The sequence below is a fragment of the Thunnus thynnus genome, chromosome 7 (genome assembly GCF_963924715.1).
Source record: "Thunnus thynnus chromosome 7, fThuThy2.1, whole genome shotgun sequence".
Lineage (NCBI taxonomy): Eukaryota > Metazoa > Chordata > Actinopteri > Scombriformes > Scombridae > Thunnus > Thunnus thynnus.
The window spans coordinates 6461509-6485969 of record NC_089523.1 but is presented as its reverse complement, the minus strand read 5'-3'; the positions used below and the strand labels follow the sequence as shown (position 1 = coordinate 6485969).

Below are 24461 nucleotides of genomic sequence, written 5' to 3'. Positions count from 1 at the left end.
AATAAATCACAAATAGAGAAAAGGTGAAAAAATAGACCACATGGGCACATTAACATCAGACTGTATCATGCATTTCACTCACACATAACTGTGATCCAACTACTGTCAGTTACATACTCTTGATTTCTTTTCAAATTACAACTTTAAACTGCTCTTACTTATGTCACTACAGTTCTATGAAACCTGGATGACTGCTAGAAATGGTATGAAATTTCCACCATTTTGGCATATTTCCACCATATCTGGTGGTCATAAAGACAGAACTCTCCAAACCACTGAGAGTGGATTTCTGTTTTGATATGTCTCAATAGCAAGTGAATGTGATGTTGCATTGTAGCTCACTGGACTACAAGGCAATACCACTTAACAGATGTTTTTTAGATGACAGAATTACTTGACTTTCTCTGGAAAAAAGACAAAAAATTACAGTTGCAAACAACATTAGAAACTTGGACCAGAAGTGTAAATTGAAAAATCAAGATATCTGAGTCAGCTCAACTTGATATCAGTACAAAACATCATGGAAACCAAATAGTCTTGATGTCCAATGTTCATGTCATCTTTTTGCTGGATAAAATCAAAGGGTTAGACTTTTTAGCCATGCTAGTGGTGTGGCTCTAGGGATGGCAACGTCGGCCGGGCCACAGCTTTGGCCCAGACTGAAATATCTAAGCAATCGCTGAATGGACTATCATGAAATTTTGATACAAAGTATAGTACAGTCTGACCTGTACTTTGTGTTTGGTGCTAATTAGGAAATATCAGTATGCTAACATGCTAAACTAAGATGACCATGATTAACATTATATACCTGCTAAACATCAGCATGTCAGCATTGTCATTGTGAGCATGTTAGCATGCCGAACTCCAGACCTGCTAGCATGACTGTAGACTCTTATTTAATGTCTTGTTTTTCTGCAGCTCTATGTGACAAGACAGCCATTATGAGGAAAAATCTCTTGTTTTTGCTTGTTGATTTGTTTTGAATTATTCAGCCTCAGTCATTTAATCAAAATTAAATTAGTAGCTGGTTTCATCTATTGAGCCATTTTTTGGAGACGTAGCACATTATTAAAAAACTGTGGGAAGTTCAGAGAAAAAGATGGAGTTTCCACAACCTGCAGGCTGAGATAAAAGCAGTGGGAGGACATGAGGGAACGAGTATTTTACAGCAGGGATGGGAAAATGGATGAGAGGAGAATGATTAGTAGATATATTGTGAGTGGGTTGTAGTAAACAGAGAAGGGAGTAGGTTTTTGTTTTGAAAAGAAAGATATAGTGTGGAAAAATCAACAGGAGCCACAAGTCCTGGCACAGTGAGGACCCCAGCTAGCTGCAAGGCATTGGCCTGTTATTCAACTCTTAAACAAGGGGATGTGAACATTTATGCACGTTTTTTTTAAACCAAATAAATACAAATGAATGTCTCCCAAAAAACTGCAGACACTCACAGACACAATTTCTGGTAAGAAGGGAAATCTTTTTTTTTTAAAATTTCTACATAATGTGCGTAAAAGAATACCACTCATATCTGCGGTGGTGCGGTGGTACTGTGGTATTGGTTGTCCCAATAATCGGTTTTGAACTTTGCAGCTTATCTTTTGGCTTTCATTGCCAACACATTTGTTAGAAAATGGAAATGTTCCCAGCCTTTCCCAAGCAGACTAAACCAACAGAGTGGCTCGCTGTCCATCACTCTGCACTGCGGTCATCCGAGCCAGGAAAACACTGGTTTGTGGACATTCCTTTGGGATGGGGTTTCCATGGCGAGGGAGCAAGTGGGGTCGTGTTGCTATGGTAATAAATTTCATGCCTTGATGCTAGTGTGCTTTCTGATCGTGTATGTGTGTGTGTTGTCTGTTCCAGTGTGGGATTACAGCACTGGGAGAGTGGGAGGGCCGCTGGTTTGCTGTGAGATCAAGCTCAAAGACTGGGTGGAGGGTGAGTGAGACTGGGAGAGGAGCCATACACACATAGACTGCATGATAAAATGATACACAGAGTCACGTGGACATACATCAGTTCTTGTTGCTCTTCTTTCTTTCTTACATCTCATGCACAGAGCACACACACACATAAACACTTTTTTGAGTTTACCAGTCCATCCGCCAATATTTTCAACATTTTCCAGGCTAGTGAGAATGTCGTCATTAAAGGAGTGATATCTGTAGCCGGTCCGTAACCTTTTAAGGAAAGCAAACCACTTTTCTCTCCATTCCTGTACTCCATCTTTTTACGTAAGGGACCATGATTCATTTTCATTACACTCTGTTAAATCTTGATACTTATCAAGTTGAGTTTATTGCTTGCTTGGCTTCCAGAGCAGAAATAGAATTTAAAGTAAACATGCTGTCAAGTTTTTATCGCCGCAAAATGATGTGGAAGGAGAAGGAAAGGTTTTTTTATTGCAGTTTTTTACTTGCAATGGACTGATGTTAAAACTCTGCTTTCAGGTGGTTATCGTAGCACAGACAAGCCGCATCCTCGAGGAGAGATTCTGATTGGTGGACCCAACGTAACCATGGGATACTACAAGAACGAGGCTAAAAACCAAGAAGATTTCTTTGTCGATGAGAACGGCCAGCGATGGTTCTGTACAGGGGACATCGGGGAGTTTCACGAGGACGGGTGCCTCAAGATAATTGGTGAGGAGACGTGGATGGAGGGATGAAGGAGAAGTGGGTGAGACGCAGATTTCCACTTTGGGTAATCTATCCTGGTTTGGATACTACTGCATCAAAAGCTCAAATATCAACATTTTGCCCCACATTCTTGGATTTCTCCCAGACAACCCACAATCCCTCTGCTCCACTACCATCCATCAGTCTGGCAGGAGCCTTTTAACAAATCAGATTTTACTTCACTTCCCAGAATTACTACAATGTCTTGTTTACTTTAGTCAGCCAGAACAACCCAACTTTTGCCTTTTTGTGTACACTGGTCAGATATACACAGTTCAGTCTTTCCCCCAGCATCCTCCCTTCTTTTGAAGATATACTGTACACACACTATCTACACTTATAGAAGTGCACATGGACACCCACATGTTGTTACAACAGCTGTCTCCCCTGTGGTTCCAGATCGTAAGAAAGACTTGGTGAAGCTCCAGGCAGGAGAGTACGTCTCCCTGGGAAAGGTGGAGGCCATGCTGAAGAATTGCCCGCTGGTCGACAACATTTGTGCCTATGCCAGCAGGTCTGTTTCAGTGCATCAAGTGCAAACACTATATATGATTACATTGTATATATTACATTTGTGTCATAAAATACAGCTGGAATTATCTGTTTTACATTTGTATTGGTGTTGCTAACACCTGTTTTCAGTTTAGATGGGTGTAAAAAGGTAGAAAATCCCCAAAATATTGTTTTCTTCCTCTGCCACTTAATAAATGTTAAAGCTCTAATCAATATTTATCATATTAACAATAAACCAAATTAATACATATAATCTGAATGGACTTATCATCCAACTCTGCAGCTCTGCAAAGCTTTTTATCCTCTCACGCTTTTGCCTCCATAATCTGCACTTGTCACGTGATGGTTTTATTTATTTCATCAACTGTGAACATAAAGACCCTGACATGTTTTCTCAGGAGCTGGTGGAGACCAAACCAGAGCTAAAAGGAAAGTAAATATTGGACTTACATTCAGCAGATCATCAGAAACGCATCTCCAAATGAATGCTAACGTTGTTCCGTGTCTGCTGGATGTGTAAAAAGGCTACTGTTTGCTAATGTTCACTATATCAACTTTATAAGGTGATAATACAATGTCAGTCAACTTGTGTAATTCCTCTGCCCCCTAGTGGCTTTAACAATCAATTAATGCAACTTTATCTTATCAACTTCTAATTTAATATTGAACAGTTGCCTTATAAATCCAAATTGTGTCACACTTTGACAACCTTGACAATACCTTTAATGCTTTTGCTGGCAGCACAAGAAAGAACTTTTTGAGAGATAATAGCTTAAATGTGCATACATGACATCATGACTAATTTTGAAAGTTGTGGAATGAATTTCTTACACGTCTGACCTTTGTGACACAGAATCTGAACATCTCGCTGCAGCCTGAAATGTGTATTCATATTCAATGTGATATTGGAGGTTGCAATCTTTCCATGCTCCATTCAGTTCCAGTATTGTTTCAGTGTCCTTATAAGGGAAATTGTGTCAGATGGTGAAGAACTGATAAATGGTTGCTTAAATTTACTGCATGTTTGTGCTCGATTACCTTATTTGGCCCAACATTCCGCCTGCTAGAATGAACACACACGAGACTACACTGTCTTTGTCTTTCCCTTTGACACCCCTCTCGTCATCTCCTGTCACTCTGCAGTGATGAGACATACGTGATTGGCTTTGTGGTGCCCAATCAGAAGCATTTCATGACCCTGGCTAACCAGTATGGTATCCAAGGCTCATGGGAGGAGCTGTGCAACAGCAAGGCCATGGAGGAGCTGGTCCTCAAGGTCATCACTGAGGCTGCTCTAGCAGGTAGGAAGAGCTCCAGACATGGGGAGGGTTCAGGTTTTACACTGTTGGAACTTTTTAGGGTTGACTTAAACGTTCATGTTTCATCTTCTGTTGCAGCCCAGCTAGAGCGCTTTGAGATCCCTCGCAAGATCCGTCTGAGTCCAGACCCATGGACTCCCGAGACAGGATTAGTGACTGACGCATTCAAGCTCAAACGCAAAGAGCTGAAAACACATTACCAGAACGACATAGAGAGAATGTACGGTGGGAAATAATGACAAAGACCAGCACAGCATTGTTCATTGTCAAAGCACAGACCAGACCAACACTTGACTCTGAAACACTCCCAATACTCTCTCACTCCTCCCCCCTTTCTTCTGCCCCATCAACAGAAAAGCTGGGTTGCAATTTCTCCCTTTACTGTGCACATATTAAACAATTCCACAATGGAAACGGCTTTTACTTGAATTTGTAACCATAAACAGACATAAAAAGTGCTTAAATGGAGAAATATTAAGGAGAACAAGAAGATCCCTTTTTATTGCTGCCTTTTCCCTTTTTTTCGTCTAGGTGTGTGACCTCTTTGTGGAGATCTTTATTGTTCCAGATGTGAGTTATGAAACAGATCGTGTTTTAGCTGATGTCTGTTGAACTCTTGTCTGAGTGCCACAGCAGAAGCTCAGGTCAGCTAGACAGGGTTGTTGCCTTGTTGCTTTGTGCTCATCCACAAAACTCCAGATTGATTATGTACATCCCTAAATCTTTTCTTAAGTTGTCTTTCCTGCAGGTCAGGAGATGGTTTAGCTTTTTCCTCACATGTTTTGAGTTCTGTGAATGGTTTATTTTATTTCCCACCCGCGGTCAGACTCTGACTCCCAGGCTCGTGGGACGTCTCTCACACCAGCACATCTTGATTCCAAAAAGCACAAAGTCATTTGAGGGCAAATGCAAGCAGGTTGGTAAGACTGCTGAGGTCATATCTGGTCTAACAATTTTTATCTTTTCATTGTCAACAGTGAGACTGTTGCTCCTTTTTTTTCAGGAAAATGCACCTAACAGACTTATTTAAAAGATAAAAAACAAAGATGCATTGTTGTTTAGTTTATTCAATTTTCATACAGTGATAGAATATACTCTTCTATGTGCTGTACAGACCACAGTGTGCACAAAAATGCACATTTACTTGCTTGTATTACAGATGAAATTACTGTGTCGTCATTGTCATATTTGATAAATCATAGTGCAATATGAAAATGTATCATTGCTGTCCGAATAAGGCAGTCGATTACAGATAGGATTCAAATAAAGCTTTTTCAATGTGCGTGGGTGCACTGGTTGAAGAATTGGCAGACTTTTGCACATGCGACTTCTGTGTGTGTGTATGGTTAAAATTCATTTTGCAGGACTGTCATCACCAGTTTAATGCTTTGTTACATATTTTTTGTCATCTGTATGAGTATGACTGAGTGTGTGACTCATCATGTCCATACACAGCACAAACATGGTCCCAGCATCCCTCATAATGTGACACTTGTTGCCTTTTCTTGTGATTCTGTGTCACGCCTTTCTAATTCCTGGCTGATTTGATCTTGACTTGTACATACATGTATGTGGAGCTGTGATCAGTTCATGAAGCAAATGTAAATCCTTTATTTTAATGATATTTAATTATATCTATTATCATAGACCAGTTTTGGAGCTCAACTATCTCTCTAAATGGAGACCCTGCCTTGTAACATAAGTACATCCAACTATTTATTTGTAATTTGCTTTTGGAAAATACTCGAATGAAGTAAATAAAGATTGTGTTTGGTCTAAGTATTTTATTGGAAAAACATATTTGTTATTTCTGCCGCACTCACCTCTAATCAATTTGTTATTAATAATTGTTTTGTAGTCAGGATATCAGTGCCTCATCGGGTGTGAAACTGACGTGACCAAAAGACAGAAAGATGATGATGTTTATTTATGTCTGAACTTCCCAGCTGAAGCAGAGGAAATGAGTGAAATCATCCCTCACTGATTCAATAATAATCATGACTTACTGCAATTTAATCCAATTCAATCGTCAGTGCTCACCATTTATTACAGATTTGAGGTGTGAATTCCCAGTGCTGACCGATTGTTACTCAGCTGGTGAAAAGGGAGGAGTTCAGTTAGACTATCATCTTATTAGATCAGGCGTTTGCAGATCACATTTTTAAAAGAAAAACAGCCACCCTATTAGAGTGACAAAAATTGTGTGAGAAGTTAAATCAAATGCTAATGTAAATGTAAATTAAAGAGCATGCATGTGAATCAGATGCTTATTTAAGCTAATGAGCTTTTGGCTCTGTTTGAGCTTTTACATCTAAATTAGCTTTGTTTTCTGTAATCCCAGGGAAAAAGGCATCCATCACAAAGTTAGTGTTCCATGTATGACGCAGCTGGAGGATTTTATCTCTTTTTGGATGTTTCTAAACCCCCTAGATTTAATACAGAATTTTGCTGGAGTGTTTTTTTAAAAAAAAAAAAAAATCCCCTCAGACTAAACAAAATGAGCACAATATCTGCCAGAAGGATGCATTTTCCTTCATGGAATCATTGTGTATGTGCGCCCATCTCTCTGTGCATCATTTGTACACTGATTGCATATAATCATACAATAGTGGCATTGATCAATTTACTGAAATGAATAATTAGATTTTGTTTGTTTGGTGTGTTCTGCATGGAGGGCTGAAAAAAACTGATATTCTGGAAAAGTTCAAATGACAACTTGTAATCTGGATCTTGCAGGCTAACCGGATACTAGATTGTGGTTTGTCTTATCTCAGTCTCACGCAAAAATATGACAACATTAGCTGGTGGAAATTTACTGCCGGGGTTTTTCTAAAACCACTTTTTAAACAGTTGTAGTTTCTTCTCAAATGTGTTTTTCCATCACATCCCCTCAGGATTTCTCTCTGTTCAACATGACACAAAAAAACAATTTTTTAGAAGTTTAGTGAATCTAATATACTCATGCGAATTTTAGGACTTTGTAATAATCCCCAAGAGCTATGATAAATGTTAAAAGATGCTCAGAGTTTCTTTGCCTTCAGGGCTTGCTTAGACAGAGGACTCATCTTACAATCAGGCTCCATCACGTGACTCATGACATTCCTGAGTCTCTATATAAATATCTTCAGCCATTTAGAAGTTCTGCCAAACTCCAGAAGAGCCGCAAGAAGATACAAGCTTCACAAGAGACTTAGCTCTTCAGTTTGGTGAGTTGATAATTCCTGACATAGTTATTATTGTTTATAGATTGCTGTTTTATATTAACTAAATCACTTTATGCAGATATTAAGTAACTTTTTATAAACTACTGGAAAGTGTTTTCTGTAACACAAAAAGTACAAAGATGCCCTTAAATATACACATGGAACTGACAGATGATATAACTATAAAGAAAAGTCAAGAATGTATTTTTATAAATGTCAGAGAATGAGAGGCTGTTAAATCAAGTATCCTGATGGAAATTTATCTATAATATACTGGTAATAAATGCTAAACTGTGTGCACATTTGCAAAACCTTCTAGCAAAGTGAGGTACTGAGGAATACTTTGTCAGTGGTCTAGATGTAACTTTTTTTATTCGTTTGTTTGTTTATTGCTTTCCATTGCAGGTTTTACGTTTTGCCCTCCTTAATTGACGCTCGTGATGACATTTCATCATCAGTTACGCATGAAGAGCCTGCAAACAATTTTTGTCTGTAGTGACATAGTTGTAAATGAACAATGACTCTATACACATTTTTCAAGTTTTTCAGTAATCTGTAAAAACTTGTATAGCAATACTCCACTAACTAGTAATTTGAACCTTGTGCGTAAATTGCGCGCAAAGAGTGAGAACCGTGAAACATATTTATGTTTATACTTCTTTATCTTTTTTCAGTGCATCATCTAGGTCATCTACGTAGGCTGCTCTGAAGAAATGGAGCGCCTGGAAAACTCCACAGAACCCTCCAAACGCCTCTTCCTGCACACACAGAGCGCCGCTGGCTCCCAGGCGGACAAGAGCGACGGGAACGCGTACCTGTACATATTAATAGTCATGTCTTTCTACGGGGTCTTCCTCTGTGGTATAATGCTGGGCTACTTCCGTTCCAAGAGGAGGGAAAAGAGGAGGATCAACATTTTCACGCGCCTGGTGCACGAGGAGGAGCAGCGAGAGTGGGGCGCGCTTCCCAAGAAGCACAGCCTCACCTTTCCCGCCACTGCGTCGGGACTGTGCTCGGTGCAGGTGTCCCTGCCTTTCTGCGGTAACCAAGACAACCACTTTGGACATCTCCACTACGAGGGTGCGCTGCACTCACCGCTGGCGTGCGCGCTGTGCACGGAGCAAAGCAGCATCAGCTCCCTGTGCTCCTCCGCGGACACGCGCACCGCCATTGAGGAGGAGGAGTCGGACAGCGGCACTGCGGAGGGACCGGAGGAGAACCTGAAGGGAGGGTCCGAGAACAGCGGAGATGATTCAGGCTGAACTCCACCCAGAAAAACTGTGTGACAAAGCGTTCAAAAGAGGGGGAACGTCACTTGGAGAAAAGACCAGCAGGTTCTCAGGCGTCTTCACGTCACAGAGGCCCAAACATCAGCAATGGCTAATCATATGTTTGCCATAAAAACTCCCCCAAACTACATATCCAACACACTTTATCCATAAAAGGGTCAAGCATTTAATTCATACTGAAAAGATATCATCATGTGATGGAGACTCTGATGGAGACCTTCAGGTCAAAAAGAGCTGCTTAGAAGAAATTTTTTTGCCACAAATCATTTTTGTTTCAAACACTTTTGTGTGATCACTGCTCCATATTTTTATAAAAATGAAAACAAATTCAACTCAAGTGCCAAACTTTTCCCTGTAGCTGCTGATATGGATGCCTTATGGAAAAATATTGAATAATGTAGACTGAAGATCATAGTGAGCGTGAGACACATGAATACAGTGTTTGTTTTTTAAATGCATTCAGCATTTGGGATAACTCATCAGTAGTCAGTCTTATATTAAAATGACACTGAGCTACATTCAATAGAAATAAAACAGACTTTTTGCTATGTTGTACTAGATTATTATATTCACTGGAGCCCCCTCCACACGCCACACTGAGAACCTCCGTCTGGTTTGGGCTGATGACTCACCCTGCAGTGGACTGAGTAGAAGCTTTTTGGACTGAACTTGACTTTTCTCTTGCCTCTCGGTCTGGAGAATTGAAATGCACCTGGAACCCACTTGAAAGATGTTAGGCTCGTTTGTCTGCAACTCAAATGTCTTTGTTGTAGCTTCATGATCGACACACTGTCCACACATAGTCGATGATGGTTTACTTGATGAAAGCGATGCACTGTACATATTGTTTGTATTTGTCACTCTGTAAGGCTTAATTTAAGATGGAATCTTTGTAGTGACTCAGAATAAAACAAATAAATGCTCAGAGTTGATGCAAGCTTTACTCTCTCCCTTCTTTGTTGTAATATGATGTTTCACCAGCGGAGGGCAGTCTTGTAGTTGTTACAGAGTGGTTGGTGAGGAAATGAGTGACTCTATTATTATCATGTTATTTTTAGATAGCCTACAGTAGATCATTAGAATAATGCAGAATAGGACAGATAATAACTGAATCAGTAGCACCAATGCACCGTAACTTTTTTTTTTTTTTTTTTAGCTCATATCCTCAGTTAAATCTGCCTCTAACTCTATTTGTCACACAGTGACACAGCAGACTATGACTCAAATATCCCAGTTATCTTCCAACATTTAAAACTGACAACACTTCAACTTTTGGTGGCAAATTAAGAAGCCTGAAACAGAAAACAGTTTATTTTTTCATTTGCTGGTAATTTTCCATTGGTGTGGGAGGATCCTGAACTCCATTTAAAGACCAATCAGACTAGATAATCACATGTTGAATGACATAGAAGGTCACCGAGGCTTTTCTTTCCTCTGTGCATGAACAGCTTCCTTATGATAAATATAGGGAGCAAAACAAGGAGGCAGCTACAGGTTTTCTATTCCTCTACGGCAAACGCTCTTTTGTGTTTTCTCTCTGCTGCGTCACTCAACCCTGACTCACACACACACACACACACACACACACAGGCTATCAGCATCCCTGCGGGCTCTCAGTCCCATAACTCACAGCAATGACAGCTCGCCACACCAGCATAAACAAGAATAATGTCCAGAGGGAGTACACACAGATTTTATGACGTACATGTATTGACAGTGTAATAGCCCTGATAAGCCTGAAGGCATCTGTAAATAAATCTTTGTGAATTAATGGGCTCTGATCATCATTAGGCACAACAGCTGCCAGAAAAACAGCCAGATTGTTAAAAAATATTTGTTTATGGGTTATCCTTGCATGACTCTGCTCAGCTAGAGTATGCTTTCTATCAGGCACACTCTAAATTTCACATTTTAAAGATAAGCTTTAGAGGAGTTTTATCCCTGGATTTTAGACATTTAGCTCCTATCAAGACAAGCTTCTTACTCTTTGAAACATATTCCCCCCCGCTTTGAAGTTTTCAGGTTCTATTGTCTTATAGCATTGAATCAAAGAAGTGTCTTATGTGTCTTCTCTGACTCTGAGCAGCAGAAAACACCCTTTTATTTCAAAGTGAAAACAAATATCTAAAAAGTGATCTGAATTCATTACGAATATAAACCTTCCTCCAGCTGACTTCAGAGTCTCCCACATGCTTTCTGCCAAACTATAGTTAAGAAGTAACGTGATGTTTTCTTTAGTTTTTTTGCTTCTTTTTCTCTGCGACTCTCCAATAAAATTTCAACTAGTGAAGCAAATGCCCAACTGTTGTTGTCTCTCCAATCTGAGCCTCTGAAGCTTGTAATTCATTTCCTTGCTCCCTCCCTCAGTTTTTGAGGGCGGTCCACTCTAGGCAGATTTACAGCAGTACCATTCTCTTATAATATAATAATGAATGATTTAACTGGACTCTAATGGATAGTTCAGTGACTTGGAAATGTTCTTCCATCATCTCCTGACTTTGTGCTTTTCAATCACCTTTTGGATTGTTCTTTTGTCTTAATTGTTGAGGTTTTGCTACATTAATGACTCACCACAAAACCTGGACCTTCCAGATACAGGTGTATTTATACCACAATCAACTGAAACACCTGGACTACACACAGGTGATCTCCGTTTAACTAATCATCTGACTTCTAAAAGTAACTACCTGCACCAGTGATGATTTCGGTTTTATATTAAATGGGGTAATACTTATGCAAACAAGTCTTTCTTATATTTGTAATTAATTTAGATCTATGTGTAAAGATCTTTTTTTCTGTTTATCGGTGTCAAAAAAGCCAAAAGAAGGTAACAGAAGGATCTCTCTATCTCTCTGTCTCAGTCTTCCTATCTTCCTGACAGCTTGACACAGATACAGCCTTGTTGACGCATTCGAAATCTTATTTCATACACAACACAAACACCACTGAATAAATCATGTACAGCAAACACACACAGCCACACTGACTGAACCATTCATTTATTATCAACAAGGAAGTTGAGGGTGATGCACTGCTGCATCTGTAGCAACGAGCAGGAAAAATATGTGCAAGCTGCCAAGTCCTCTCTGATGGTACAACAACAGCTGCGAGTGTGAGTGTGTATGTGTGTGTGTAAGCAAGAGAGGAAGAGAGAGAATTAGAGTGAGACAGAAAGCAAGGGAGTTTTTCTCACAAAAAAGAGCGAGTAAGAGTAAGCAGGGTGAGAATAAAAAGCAGATGTGATGTATGGAGCGCCTCCTGCACCGTGAAGCAGGATGTTTGTCATTAGTGTCCCCCTGTGGGAGTCGATGGTGGGGCCTGTGTCCTGCCTCAGGCCGGCCTCACACATACACACCATTAATGAGTCTGGAAATGAGTCACTTTGAAACCCAACCATCCCTCTCCCTGTTTCCATTCTTACCCCTCCCTCTTCCTGTCCTCTCTTCTATCTCCTCATTTAACTTATTTTCATTAAGTTGAGATTTCACCAGAAAAAAAGGGGTTTTGTAATGTGAGTATATCTAATTGATCTATATACACTGCACGGGTTGTCAGATGGACTATTTTTTATGGACTATAATGTGAGTATATATAATTATATAATGTGAGTATGATAATGTGAGTGTGAGTACATATAATTGATCTATATACATTGCACTGGTTGTCAGATGGACTATTTTTTCAGATCAGAATCCATAACAGTACCATTAGTATTAATATTGGTAAAATTTGCACATTGCCATTGATAACCTTTGAGGAGACTCTTGAATGCTTGTAATGTTTTATGATTTGGCATGAAAATTGATCAGATTTAAATTTCAGGCTGCACTAGTCAGTTTTCTACATGAAAAACCGGTCAAATGACTATGTGTAATGTGAAAGTGGTCAAACATGGTGACAAACCCACAGAGAATTATCACCTGACACTGCAACCCCAGCCAGCTCTCTGAAACTTTATATCTTGTTTTGGTGTTATGTCCTGCAAATTTAGTGTTATATACTCTGTCATTGTTCTCCTCAACCTTGTTTCCAACAGCAGAATGAAGCTGTTTTGAGCAAAAGGCTCTGATAAGCTGTGCGCTACCCACCCAGCACCAAACAACAGACAGAAAAAGTTAGGAACTAGCTAGTGACAGTAGTGAAACTAGCGGGATAAAGACATAATTATATGTGGTACTAAAAGAGGGGAAAATGTTGGAATTACATTCATGAGGACACAAGAAAACACAACTCCAAATAAATGCTAATGTTGCTCCATGTCTTACACATTAGCAACATCAACTTCACAAAACCATAATACTGTATGTGACACGTGTGATTTCTTTTAGCTTCCCGCAGAGTAGCCTACTGCCCCCAAGTGGACAAAAAAGAAATAATGCAGCTTTAAAGCTGTACTAATGAATGTTGGAAGGTCTCCCTCTTTGTGACAAACCCACAGAGAATTATCACCTGACTCTACAGTTCTAGTCAGCTAATTGCAGACAAACAAAGTTAACAACTAGTAAGTGAAGGAGGTGGAGCGTCTAGTAGCTTGAGAGTCACAAATTTTACTCAGGAGTTGGTGGAGACCAAAACAGAGTGAATGTTGGACATATATCTGCCAGGTGGCCAGGAACATGACTTTAAATGAATGCTAATGTTGTATATCTACTGAATTTGTAAATAAGCACCAGTCTGCTAACATGTTAACCATATCAACTTTTTAAGGCCATGTACGCATTCAGCTTGTTGTGGATTTCCATCCCTAAGTGGCCAGAAATGTATCAATCATCTCCTGAAATGTTAAGCTTAAATGTTGAGCACAGTTCTTAAAATGTAAATATGTGTGCACGATTAAATGGAAGGAATTTTTTTTTCCAAACATTAATGTACAAAAAGTATATTCATTGCATGCAGTTGTCCCCTAATCCTTTCATGTACAGTAATTCACATCCATTTGAATCCAAACTTATTTCATGATGAATCATTTGAATTTGCAGCTTCTTGTTATTTGTCTCAATATCAGGGAGAAAATAAAGCATCACCTCATGAGCAGTCAATAGTTCTCCACCGGTTTATCCACAGTGAAGCAGTTTGAATCACTTCACCTGATAAAAGCCTCTCAGGTCTCATCTGATTTTCTGCTGATATGCAAGCTTGCCTCAGCTGTGATAAATTACAAGACCTTTTCTGGGTCATGGACACTGAGCCGATTGTAATATGGAATCAAAGCAATTACAGTGATGGAGCAGGTTTGCGTCACTCAGGCTCTCACAGTTATTATTAGGGAACAATGTGAAGATCTGTGCAAGAAGTAACTTCACTTTGTTAACTACAGTGAGCCTGCCTGACAAAGAGCCAGACACACTCAAGATTACTGACAGTTTAACAGTGGATTCATTGTGTTTGAATAAAACTAAATGAAGGATATTATGCATTAAATCCAGTTTTAACTGTCTCAAATAATGATAATTTTTGTGGTGTTCTGTTTTTGGTTATTTAATTTATAGCTGCTTTCTTTTCCATGTTTAAAGATAGTCTTTTGTTTTTGACTCACCCTTTTTCAGCTGACTGGGATGGCGAGCGTTGAAAACCTTCCTCGTCTGAGCTCCATCAGTCTGCTGCTGTCGGACATTTCAGTGAGTCACCCTAATCCTATTCACTGTAAATACTGTAGCTGTAGCGTATGCCGCCTCTTTGCAAAGTAATAACATGACCTTTGGAAGCAGAAGTACCGCAGAGTACGAGGTTCTGCTGATGAGCTTATTATAAGAATCACAACTTTCTCTGGAGTTCTCATATCAGCTCTGACCTTCTGATCCTTATATCAGAGCCCATAAGTGGCTATTCGTAGAAAGCTTTGTTTGTTTAACGTGCCACGCTCATCAACATATAATAATAACTTTCTCACACAATTGCCAGAATCACTGTCTGTTGTGACACTTAACCTTGACTGAATTAATGAGATTTTGGATCTAAGTGTGTGCTGACCTCCTCCTCTTTGAATAAACTGTCGTTCTTTCAGTACCTGTCAACGAAGCCTAAGGAAAGAGCAAATACATTTAGATGTTTGCTTGTCCGCAAACAAAATGTGTTTCTTTTAGACTGTGGATAGCCTTGTTTTCCTGTACACAAACAGCAGTCAACAGTCAACCTTTTACCTAATGAGTGTTACCATGGAAACGTAAGCCAAAGGCTAATTTGCATCTGTGTTGCTGGTCCGCAGGGATCACTGTTACAAGTCGAGAAAGAGGAGCGCTTCCAAAGTACTGAAGTCTTGGAAAAGACGATGAATCACCTCGATAATGTAAATGAATCTACGGAGAGACATACTGATCCTTTCATTCTTATGTTAGTGCTGGTTTAAACTGGAGGAGTTATAATGGGAAATCAGTCTAAAGATGAATTTATCTGTTGGCTTTGAGTTCTGGTTTATACTTGTCTTTTTATTAAAATAATAAATATCATGCAGTCAGTGATATACATAAGCTATCTGATGAGATATATAAAATCTAGTGCTTTTTTTCCTTTTCACAAGTTGAATACATATCTCTCCTCACGTTTCAACTAAAGCCAAAATTACCTGAAAGATATCTCTGGCTGCATATAGTGTAAGAAGACATTTATCCAAACTGATTCTTGAAGCTGCTCTAATCAATATTTTTATGTTAACAATGGACCAAATGACTATGTGTAATGTGAAAGTGTAGTGACAAACCCACAGAGAATTATCATTCGACTGCAGTTCTCCATAGAGCTATGAAGTGTGTTACTGTCTTTCAGCTCTCATCAGCATTGTTTCCAGCAGCAGCAGGCAGCTGTTTTCAGCAAAACAAATCTACTAGCTGTTGAACATAATGGAGCATTTAACAGCTAAAAAGCCAGATGTTTCTTTCAGGAGCCGGTGAAGAGTAAAAACGAGTGGCCAAAACATGACTCAGAACGAATGCTAATGTCAATCTGTGTCTCCTGAACAATCAACAACTGTGTGCTAACATGTTTACCATATGAAATGAAGGTTTTGGCGTAAATTCAAGCTTGCGGACAACTGTCAGCCTATTTTGTCATCACAGTCAGGCTCCACCTCTCAACTATTTTCCAATGATTTTTACTGGGTTCTGTGTCTCACCAGTAAAGGTAGCTGAAGAATATTTAACCCACCTCACCTGTTTTTTCTCTCTCTGCTGTCATTGCAGTCTATGCTGCTTTGTCCCTCCACCACCAGTGTCAAGGCCCCATCCACTGCTTCCTAGGGGGACCTCTGATTGGCTGATATTTATAGTGATCTATCCTATACATCTATCTAATCGTCGGGGTCAACGCCAAAGACTATCAGATAAAGCTTCTGCATTTATGTTCATGCATTTATGTGTCTCAACTTGTTTTGCTGTCACCAATTGATCAGAAAATCAATTAGCTAATGCCAGTTTATGCAAAAGTATTTACAGTATGCCAGCCTAATGTTGCCTTAGACAGTTCTCTGTTCAGGGGATTAATTAATGGCTACATATATTGTTAGAATTGTTAATTGAAAAAGACATCACAATTATTATATCAAAATTAAGGTGTTGGTTAAACTGTTGGTATATTGGAGTATTCTCCATTCAACCTCTGCCTTTTGTCATTTGTAATTGTTCCAAAACAACACATTCCTCTCAAAAGTACAAGAAAGATGTGATTTCCTCCTTTGAAATATCATGTCACCCACTGCATGAGCTGTCCCATTTATAAAAGAAAAATCTGACTAATGTGAAATGTTGGGGGTGTAAGGACATGGTCAAACGTGTGACATCAAGCCAGACGTCTTACCCGGCTCTGAGAATACTTGGTCAAGGCTCTGTTAGCAGCGTGTGTGAAGCTTCATTAAGTCAGTGGGAGGTGTTGCTCCTTCCTGCCAGTATTGCCTGGATCGCTACTAATGAGCACAGTCATAGTTCACTGTCAAGGTGAAGAATAGCAAAATCTCCCATTATTTCTCCCAGAGACTCACTGGACCAAAGCCGGCCCATGTAGCCGCACGCTACAGTCCTTCTCTTTGATGGCAAACAAAGCGAGTAGAAGACATGCATATCTACAAGCTGTTTAAACACACCTGTCTAATGAATGGCAAATTGAGCCACACTGGTTAATTATGCACTCAAAGAGCTGTCCCGTATAGGCTTGTTACCGTGACAACCCGTACGCTGATGCAAGAGTCTCCATCATTATCAACATGAAAGCTCACTTTGTTACTGTCACTAATAAACACAACTGCTTTAAGTAAGAAAAAACAGTCCTTCTTCTAGTCTGAACTCTGTGTGACTGAACTGAGGTTAGATACAATGACTGTTGTGGTGTGATGTGGTGTATGAGTTTATGGTGCATGCTTGTACAAAGTGTGCTGATAGGTGATACATGCAGGAAATGTTTCAGCTGTGGAGCCTCTGATACCTCTGTAGTAGCCCCATCAATCAGTTCTCTATTACACCTCTGTATTTATGTCTGGAATACAAGGAAGCTAATTGTGTATTAACTGTCACATAATAAAAGTAATTATAAACTAAAACTTCTTTCTGCATGTGTTGGAAATGTGATAAAGCTCATTAATGGGGCAACATCCTGAACGATGCTCATAATAACACCAAATTATTTTATCAGAGAGTGATTAGTATTTAATTAGCTGAAAATATGTTACACCACTGCCAACCAATTTAGTGAGACGATTTGATTACATTTTGAGGAGTTATTACATTATCCGGTGGTTATTGCATCTTGGGTTTTCATGAGGAACTTTCTATGTGGTTGAATTGAAGGTGTTCTGTTAAATGTACAGTAGGAACAGATAAGTAGCATTCTGCACAAAAATGTGTCAAAAGTGAAATTTTGGATTTAAGTGAAAGATAAAAGAATCAATCATAAACTTTTACTCTTAAGAAAATTGGAAAAAAATATTTTTTTATGTTTGGGAAGAGCATTGGTAATCATCAATTTTGTGATATCTGAAGCAATATGTATAATTCAGAATTATATATTTATATGTTACAAATTGCAGCTGCCTTCTTTCTCTCCAAACATCTCTCCAAACAGGATGTTTTTTTGCATTCATAAATTGATATTAATAACAATCTCTTCCCTTGCATTGATCTACCTCCTGTTCCAACAGCAGACTTTCCTCCCTGCTCCCATTGGATTCAATTTTTGTTCACACTCTCTTATAATTACATCCCTATGGTTGGAGACTACTTATTGTTAATGTGTTAATTGCCACTGCAGACATTAAAGAATCTAGTATTGCTCTTCCATAAAGTTGGAGGATTTACAATAGGCAAATTACAAGCTCCATAAACAATGTGTAACAGCCAATTCAATGGGTAGAGGACAAATTTCAATATTCAGTTGGATGCTGGACCAAATACCAAAGTTTGAATGCTGGAAGAGGATGGATGATTAATGAGACCAACTCAGTAGGTTTAGTTTGATGACATATATTGAAATTATTGCAAGTGCAGTACAACCTGTCACCTCATACCTGGTTACTACACACTTACACCGATAGTAAAAGAACCAAACAAGGTTACAACAAAAGACAATGGGCTCAAAATACTGAAAGCAAGAAACAAAATACAACCCTGGGGGATTTAACTCATGGTGTTCACCCCCCACCATTAAGGGCTTGTGTCTGTATAGCGTTTTTTCTGAGTGCCAGCGTCATTTTCAACTGTTCTCAATGAGGAGAGAGTGTATGCTGCAGCATGCAGCCACCTAGAGAAAAAGTGCTGCACCCAACATCTTTTTTCAGAGCGCCCTGACTTTTTGCGCGGCCATAACAAAGACAGAAAAGCCTATTTGTTGGAGCAGATCACCCTACGTGTTGTAAACTTGTTGTCAGCTGTGCAGTCAACCCTCTGTTAACATAATGTTAGCATTAAGTTAGCTACCTAGCTAATGTCAATCTGCTTCCTTTTACATATTGTCACTGATTATAGGTGAACGTTGCCTATCAAAATGGAAATACTCAACGGGCCAATGACTGGCCAATCAGCTTGACTTGCACAAACTTTTATTAGCCCTTGGCCGTTGGGCCATAGGTTATGTTGACCCCACTGAATCAGCAAAGTTCACAGTCCATCCAAAGAAGTTCAAATTCTCTTGACATCAGTCATCATCACAGTGGATCCTGGTACGGTGGGACGGTAAACCTAGGTTTGCAAAACTATTGTGAGCCGCCTCAAAATATTCTTGTGTCATTGTTTTATGGTGGGACAACGCTGTGGTTAAGGTCTGGTTAGGTTTAGGCACAAAAACAACCTGGTTAGGTTTAGGGAAAGATCATAGTATGGTTAAAATGATCATTTGAAACATAGTGTGGAATAAGTTACCCCTTCCTTACAAATCAAAGAGTTTCACAAATCTAGGATTACCCTCTAGACATGACCGCCACAGTGACTCGCCATCTTTGGACTGGATCGTTGTTAAATCATACATCAAAAACCTGACCTGTACAACACAGTCAGACTGACATTCAAAAATATACATCCAACTTCATTATCTTGATCTTCTTGATGCATCACACTAATAGCTCACAGAGCACACAAGGGCTCACTCTCCTTTCCATTCACAGCTTTCAGACACTTAAGAATAGACAGCTTTCTTCTCTACAGCGTTCTGAATAAATAGACATCCTCAGTAGCTCTCTATGCTAACAGGCTCACAAATGGATCTTACATTTTTGTCATGAACTCTGGTGCAGATATTCATAATCACTAGATGATGTTTACCAGTGACTTTGATCCCCTGACTGTTTACAACCTTTACATTTGTGGTTTCATCAACTATTTGTGTTTAGTGCTAATCAGCAAATGTTAGCATGCTGACACGCTAAACTAAGACGGTGAACATGGTAAACATTTGCTTACATGTTATATCAGTATGTTAGCCATGTCAATGTGAGCATGTTAGCGTACTGATATCAGCATTTAACCAAAGAAATGCTCTTATGGTTACTCGTAGACTAAGCTGTAGTGATTCACTTGACAATTTCTCTTATTCTTCACTTTTAGTGAAAAACTTTTTTCTCCTAAGTTGGCTCTTCAGAGCATATTTGCTAAGAACTATTCCAAATATGCACTCAAGTTTTTACATTGACAGTTAGGCACACACTATGTGTTCGGAAAAATAAGGAAGCATGACACTCCTGAGCAATTCAAATTGATGTTAGAGAAAATGTTTTTTGCTCTAATATACAATATTTCATCACTCAACTGATATGAGTGTGAACCAGTGGGTTGAACCCAGTCTAACTGTTAATCAACAGTTCTCATTAACACCAAGATTGTGTAACATTATCATCTGCCTAATTACCACCAAGCAGGTAGCAGCCCTCAACAGTGTGCTACTTATGTTGTAACTGCCTGTTTGGGGACTAACTGCATAACAACAGTGTGTACAGTGGCTGAGTGGAGGCAGACTGTTTATGTGCCTGAATGGGTCTATAGAGCAGTTATTTATACTAATGACCGAGGGCTCTGCATAGGTGTATGTGGGGAGGGCGAGGTGACAGAACAAAGAAGAAAAAGATGGAGAGAGTCAGGCTGAGAGGGTGAAGGAAGAAGTAAAGACTGTAACCTAAAGACATGGAACATTAAAAAGAAAGAGTACAAACCAGCCCCTTCATTGAACTGCTGCCACACGTACACACAGAGAGATTAATTCAGCTGAACTGTGTAAATCGAACCAGAAATTCATCAATCTGCATCTCCTCTGTGAAGAAGACAACAAAGGAGCTGAGGTGTTTGCATACCAACTCCCAATTATGCATTAATGTTTTCTTCCTCTTTTTCTACCTGTCTTTTGTCAGTTTTGCAGAGGTGTTTTTACCCTGACATGAGAAGAATTCTGGAGAACAACACTTATTTAGATTTTTTGTAAGATTGTTAACATTAAAGTTGCACTTCAACTTTATTTTTTACTTTATTTTCTTTGATCAATATTTGTTATATTTACAATGCATCAAATGGACTTGTGTAATATGAAAGGCGTCACTCATACTAATGAATCCACAGTTCCTATTTAGCTCTATAGAGCATTTTTTTTTCCTATTTTAGGTCAAGTTTACTATAGCAACTTAATAAGGTGATAATATATCAGTGTTGTGTTCAGCTTCTTCCACTGCCCCCAAATGACCAAAGAAAAATCAATTAATACAACTTTAAAGATACCCAATATTAGCTAAAAACAAGGGTCCTTACTGTATATCACCCAAGCATTTGGCAAAAAGCACTCTAGAGGTCAATATCATGTTCAGTATCAGCCCTAACAAGCAAGGAAGCACATTTGAATAATATCATATTACAGCACAGTATATTATATCAACATGTATTAAAATATTAATTATTAATCATTAAACATAATGTATTAAATGTCTGAGTGTTAGTATTGGTGGTCAAAAATCCTTCCCAGTTGAACCCTACTTTACATGCAGCCATTTGTGTAGGCTGCTACCTCAGGGCCTCGTCAGTCTCAATATCTCAATATAGGTTTCAAGCAGATTCCCCAAATGGCTGCCTTCATCTGTCTGAACAGAAAATTGATCAGCAACCAGCGCTGTTATTCTCTGTGTCTCTGTGCTTTGGAAGTAAACACAAAATGAGATGAGTGACAACTTTCAGTATGAGAAGAGAGTGGAGGACAGAGAAATTGGAGAAGGAGAAACTGAATCCTTATTATATTGTTGCAGATAACACTAACATGTTTTTTTAGATTAAACTTTTTGTTTACGGCATTAGTTTGGTAAGAGAGTGTCTCTATTAATGTCTCTATGTTGCAGGACACAGACAGATACAGGATTGAATGAAAGTAGGCCTAGTGAATTATGACTCATCCACTCAGGGTATTTATAGATAAGGGGACAAAACGCAGTACTGATCACAAGGTAGTGACGTCATTGCAAAATGGTAACTGTGCTCATTCAAACATCAATATCCCTGCAGACTGGAGCTTAATTAAACTAAAGAGGAAGAGCAACAAGTCCTCTGCTCTAAACAACAAAACAAGTCGTTGTTCAACCATTACAAATATGATTCATATGAGTATTTTCTGAGGTGTAACTACTTGTTTAGGGCTAAATATTGTGGTCATGGTTTAAGTAAAGAAATGTTGGCTGGTTGTAGAAGACGATATTTGGTCTCCAGTGTCAATGTTGGATGCTTTGCATGCTTAACTATTTACTGTAATTTCCTGCAGCACTTTGTCTGCATACTTTTTGTGTACCAGGAAGATTAAAATGTATACCTGCTAAGAACAGATCAAGGCAGAATCATCCCTGGCCAACACTGGACAATAGCATCTCACGGATGCATTAATTTCTGTGGATGTGCACAATCAATGCTTCAAAACACTTGAACTGCATGTCAGAGGTCATCGTCTAAGGAAGCAAAGGTAATGATGTCATCCACACAAGTGGGATCTCAGCTGTGCCATAAAATCTTGTCCAGGAGCATTCTTGATGGAATCCAGTTCTAGCGTGGAGGGCAGTGGTTGTCAGTTGTTGTCAGCATGAATTCACAGCAGTTGCAGTGGATACCATTGGGGACCCAGCAGCATAATCCACTTCTCTGCTTGCCATAGATGCAAGCATTCACATTCTCTCCAAAATAAGACAGAATAAACTGCTTCCACAGCCCTCTTCAGTTTATGAGCAGATTGCACACATTAGATTAAATGTCTTTTCTATGGACATTTTGAATCTGTTTTCACTGTGAAACTGGGTCACATTTGGGATCCAATGCACCTGCCATGACTCCAAGCTGGTCTGGGGAATATCCAGGGTAAATGGACATTGCTCCTGGAAAGAAATGTTCCTGTTGAGTTCTTCAAATGTCATTTTCTATGCTGAATATGTATGAAATTCTTTTCATCCGTTGTGTTGGGGTGGTGTCCGAAGTCTCAGAAGTGGCACTATCAGCAAGGCTAGGTACCACCGGGAGTAAGTGAGGATATATCATTTGTTATGTGTGAACTGATCCTTTAAAGCCACCTTTGAAGTCCTCTATGGGTGAGTGTTTGAATCTCAAAAGATGGATTGCAGCATATAACCATGAAAATCCCATCCCACAATACGTGTTGACCGTGGTAACCTGATCATTTCCAGTATTGGAGAACCAATCTAATCCACCTCTTCTCTCTCCCTGAGGAGTTCACTGACTGCAGTAACCTCTGCCAACATGGATTGGGTCTGACCCCCCAGCTTCCAGCTCTTCCAGCTGCATCCCCTGAACACTTAAAGAGTAGACTATCTCAAAGTTCTCATTATACCTTGCAACAGTGTCCCCATCTGAAATCACCATTAATGAGAACAGGCAATGTCCTCCCTTCACTTCCTCAGTCACAGAAAAGTTTCAGAGTTTTACACTCACAAACAAAGCCAAAGTTTTTAGAGTGTGAAATAATTTGTTCCCACCTCACACACACACAGTCAATGAGAGTTGATCTCTACATCAATAGCGGCCTTTTATGAAACGTCTTTTATCGCAACTGCCCTTGACATTTCTGTGTTTGATCCTCACTGCACAGCAGAAGTTCTCTTCTCCACCTGTGCCTCTTTCACAGTTTTATCACTTTCTATCCTCAGTGACATTCACAGAAAAATGTTTTTTTTATATAAAGCCAAGTGACAAGGCTAGCTTTACAATAACTGTTACATAACTGCAGTGCTTCAAGTGAAGTGTCAACATAATACAATACTGTAGAGGCAATATAGCAGCCCTGCGGGGTTTTCTGTTGTCTGTAAGGCACTACATTTGACACATATCTTACAAGTCACAAGGGATCCATGAACACAGAATAACTGTGATATCCTGGAAACAGTTTTACAAGTAAGTAAAACACTTAATATTGTAATGTTTTTCACACCTGTCTTTTGTGTGGAAAGAGCTAAATGATTGCCAGTTTGTTATACCTTAACCTTATAGTGTCATTTGACCCTGTGTATGTGATATTCAGTATCAATTTCATATGAACAATGCGTCAAATGACTATGTGTAGTCAAGGAATCACTGATAGGGATAAGCCCACTGAGAATTATCCTCAGACTCTGCTTTTCCCTCTTTGCTCTGTGGAGCATTTTAGCATCTTCCAGCTCCTTGTTTTGGTTTTATGGCCCTCAACTTTACTGTTTTGGTTCAGGTTCTCAGCACTGTCATCTCTGTGATTTCCAGCAGAGACAGACAATGGGGAAAGTTCTAAAAATGTATTGTACAGTATCTGTCCAGCGCCAAAGAGCAGACAGACAATTTTACAACTAGCTAGTTGTTGATAAAATTGTTGGTTAAAAAAAAAAAAAAAATTGTCGTATGAAAACCAGTTATATTCATGCTTTTCCACAAATTCACTGACTTAAGCCTTGAAGTTATGTTATTTTCATTTTTATGTTATCTGTGTGAGTTTCTAGACAACAGCTTCTTAAGCAAAAATTGTAAAGCAGTCATACTTGCCCACTGA

The 24461-nt window shown here is 39.2% G+C and overlaps 2 protein-coding genes across 6 annotated transcripts in view; both read left to right on the top strand.

Moving 5' to 3' along the window:
• The window catches only part of acsl3a (acyl-CoA synthetase long chain family member 3a), a 33542-nt gene extending 27247 nt beyond the window's left edge, over window positions 1-6295 (top strand). For 3 of the 5 annotated variants that reach the window (XM_067594022.1, XM_067594023.1, XM_067594024.1), the window contains 5 exons: window positions 1867-1941; window positions 2454-2645; window positions 3081-3195; window positions 4338-4495; window positions 4592-6295. In XM_067594022.1, coding sequence (XP_067450123.1) covers window positions 1867-1941; window positions 2454-2645; window positions 3081-3195; window positions 4338-4495; window positions 4592-4749 — 698 coding nt within the window. In that variant the 3' untranslated portion in view covers window positions 4750-6295. Of the gene's footprint in view, window positions 1-1866; window positions 1942-2453; window positions 2707-3080; window positions 3196-4337; window positions 4496-4591 lie in introns of those variants that run through there. The other 2 variants (XM_067594026.1, XM_067594025.1) reach the window with 2 other exon arrangements.
• A 1327-nt stretch (window positions 6296-7622) lies between these two features.
• kcne4 (potassium voltage-gated channel, Isk-related family, member 4) lies at window positions 7623-9937 on the top strand. Its single transcript, XM_067594021.1, has 2 exons — window positions 7623-7719; window positions 8391-9937. The coding sequence occupies exon 2, from the start codon at window positions 8430-8432 to the stop codon at window positions 8976-8978; it is 549 nt and encodes a 182-aa protein (XP_067450122.1). The 5' UTR covers window positions 7623-7719; window positions 8391-8429; the 3' UTR covers window positions 8979-9937.
• The last annotated feature ends 14524 nt before the right edge of the window (window positions 9938-24461 follow it).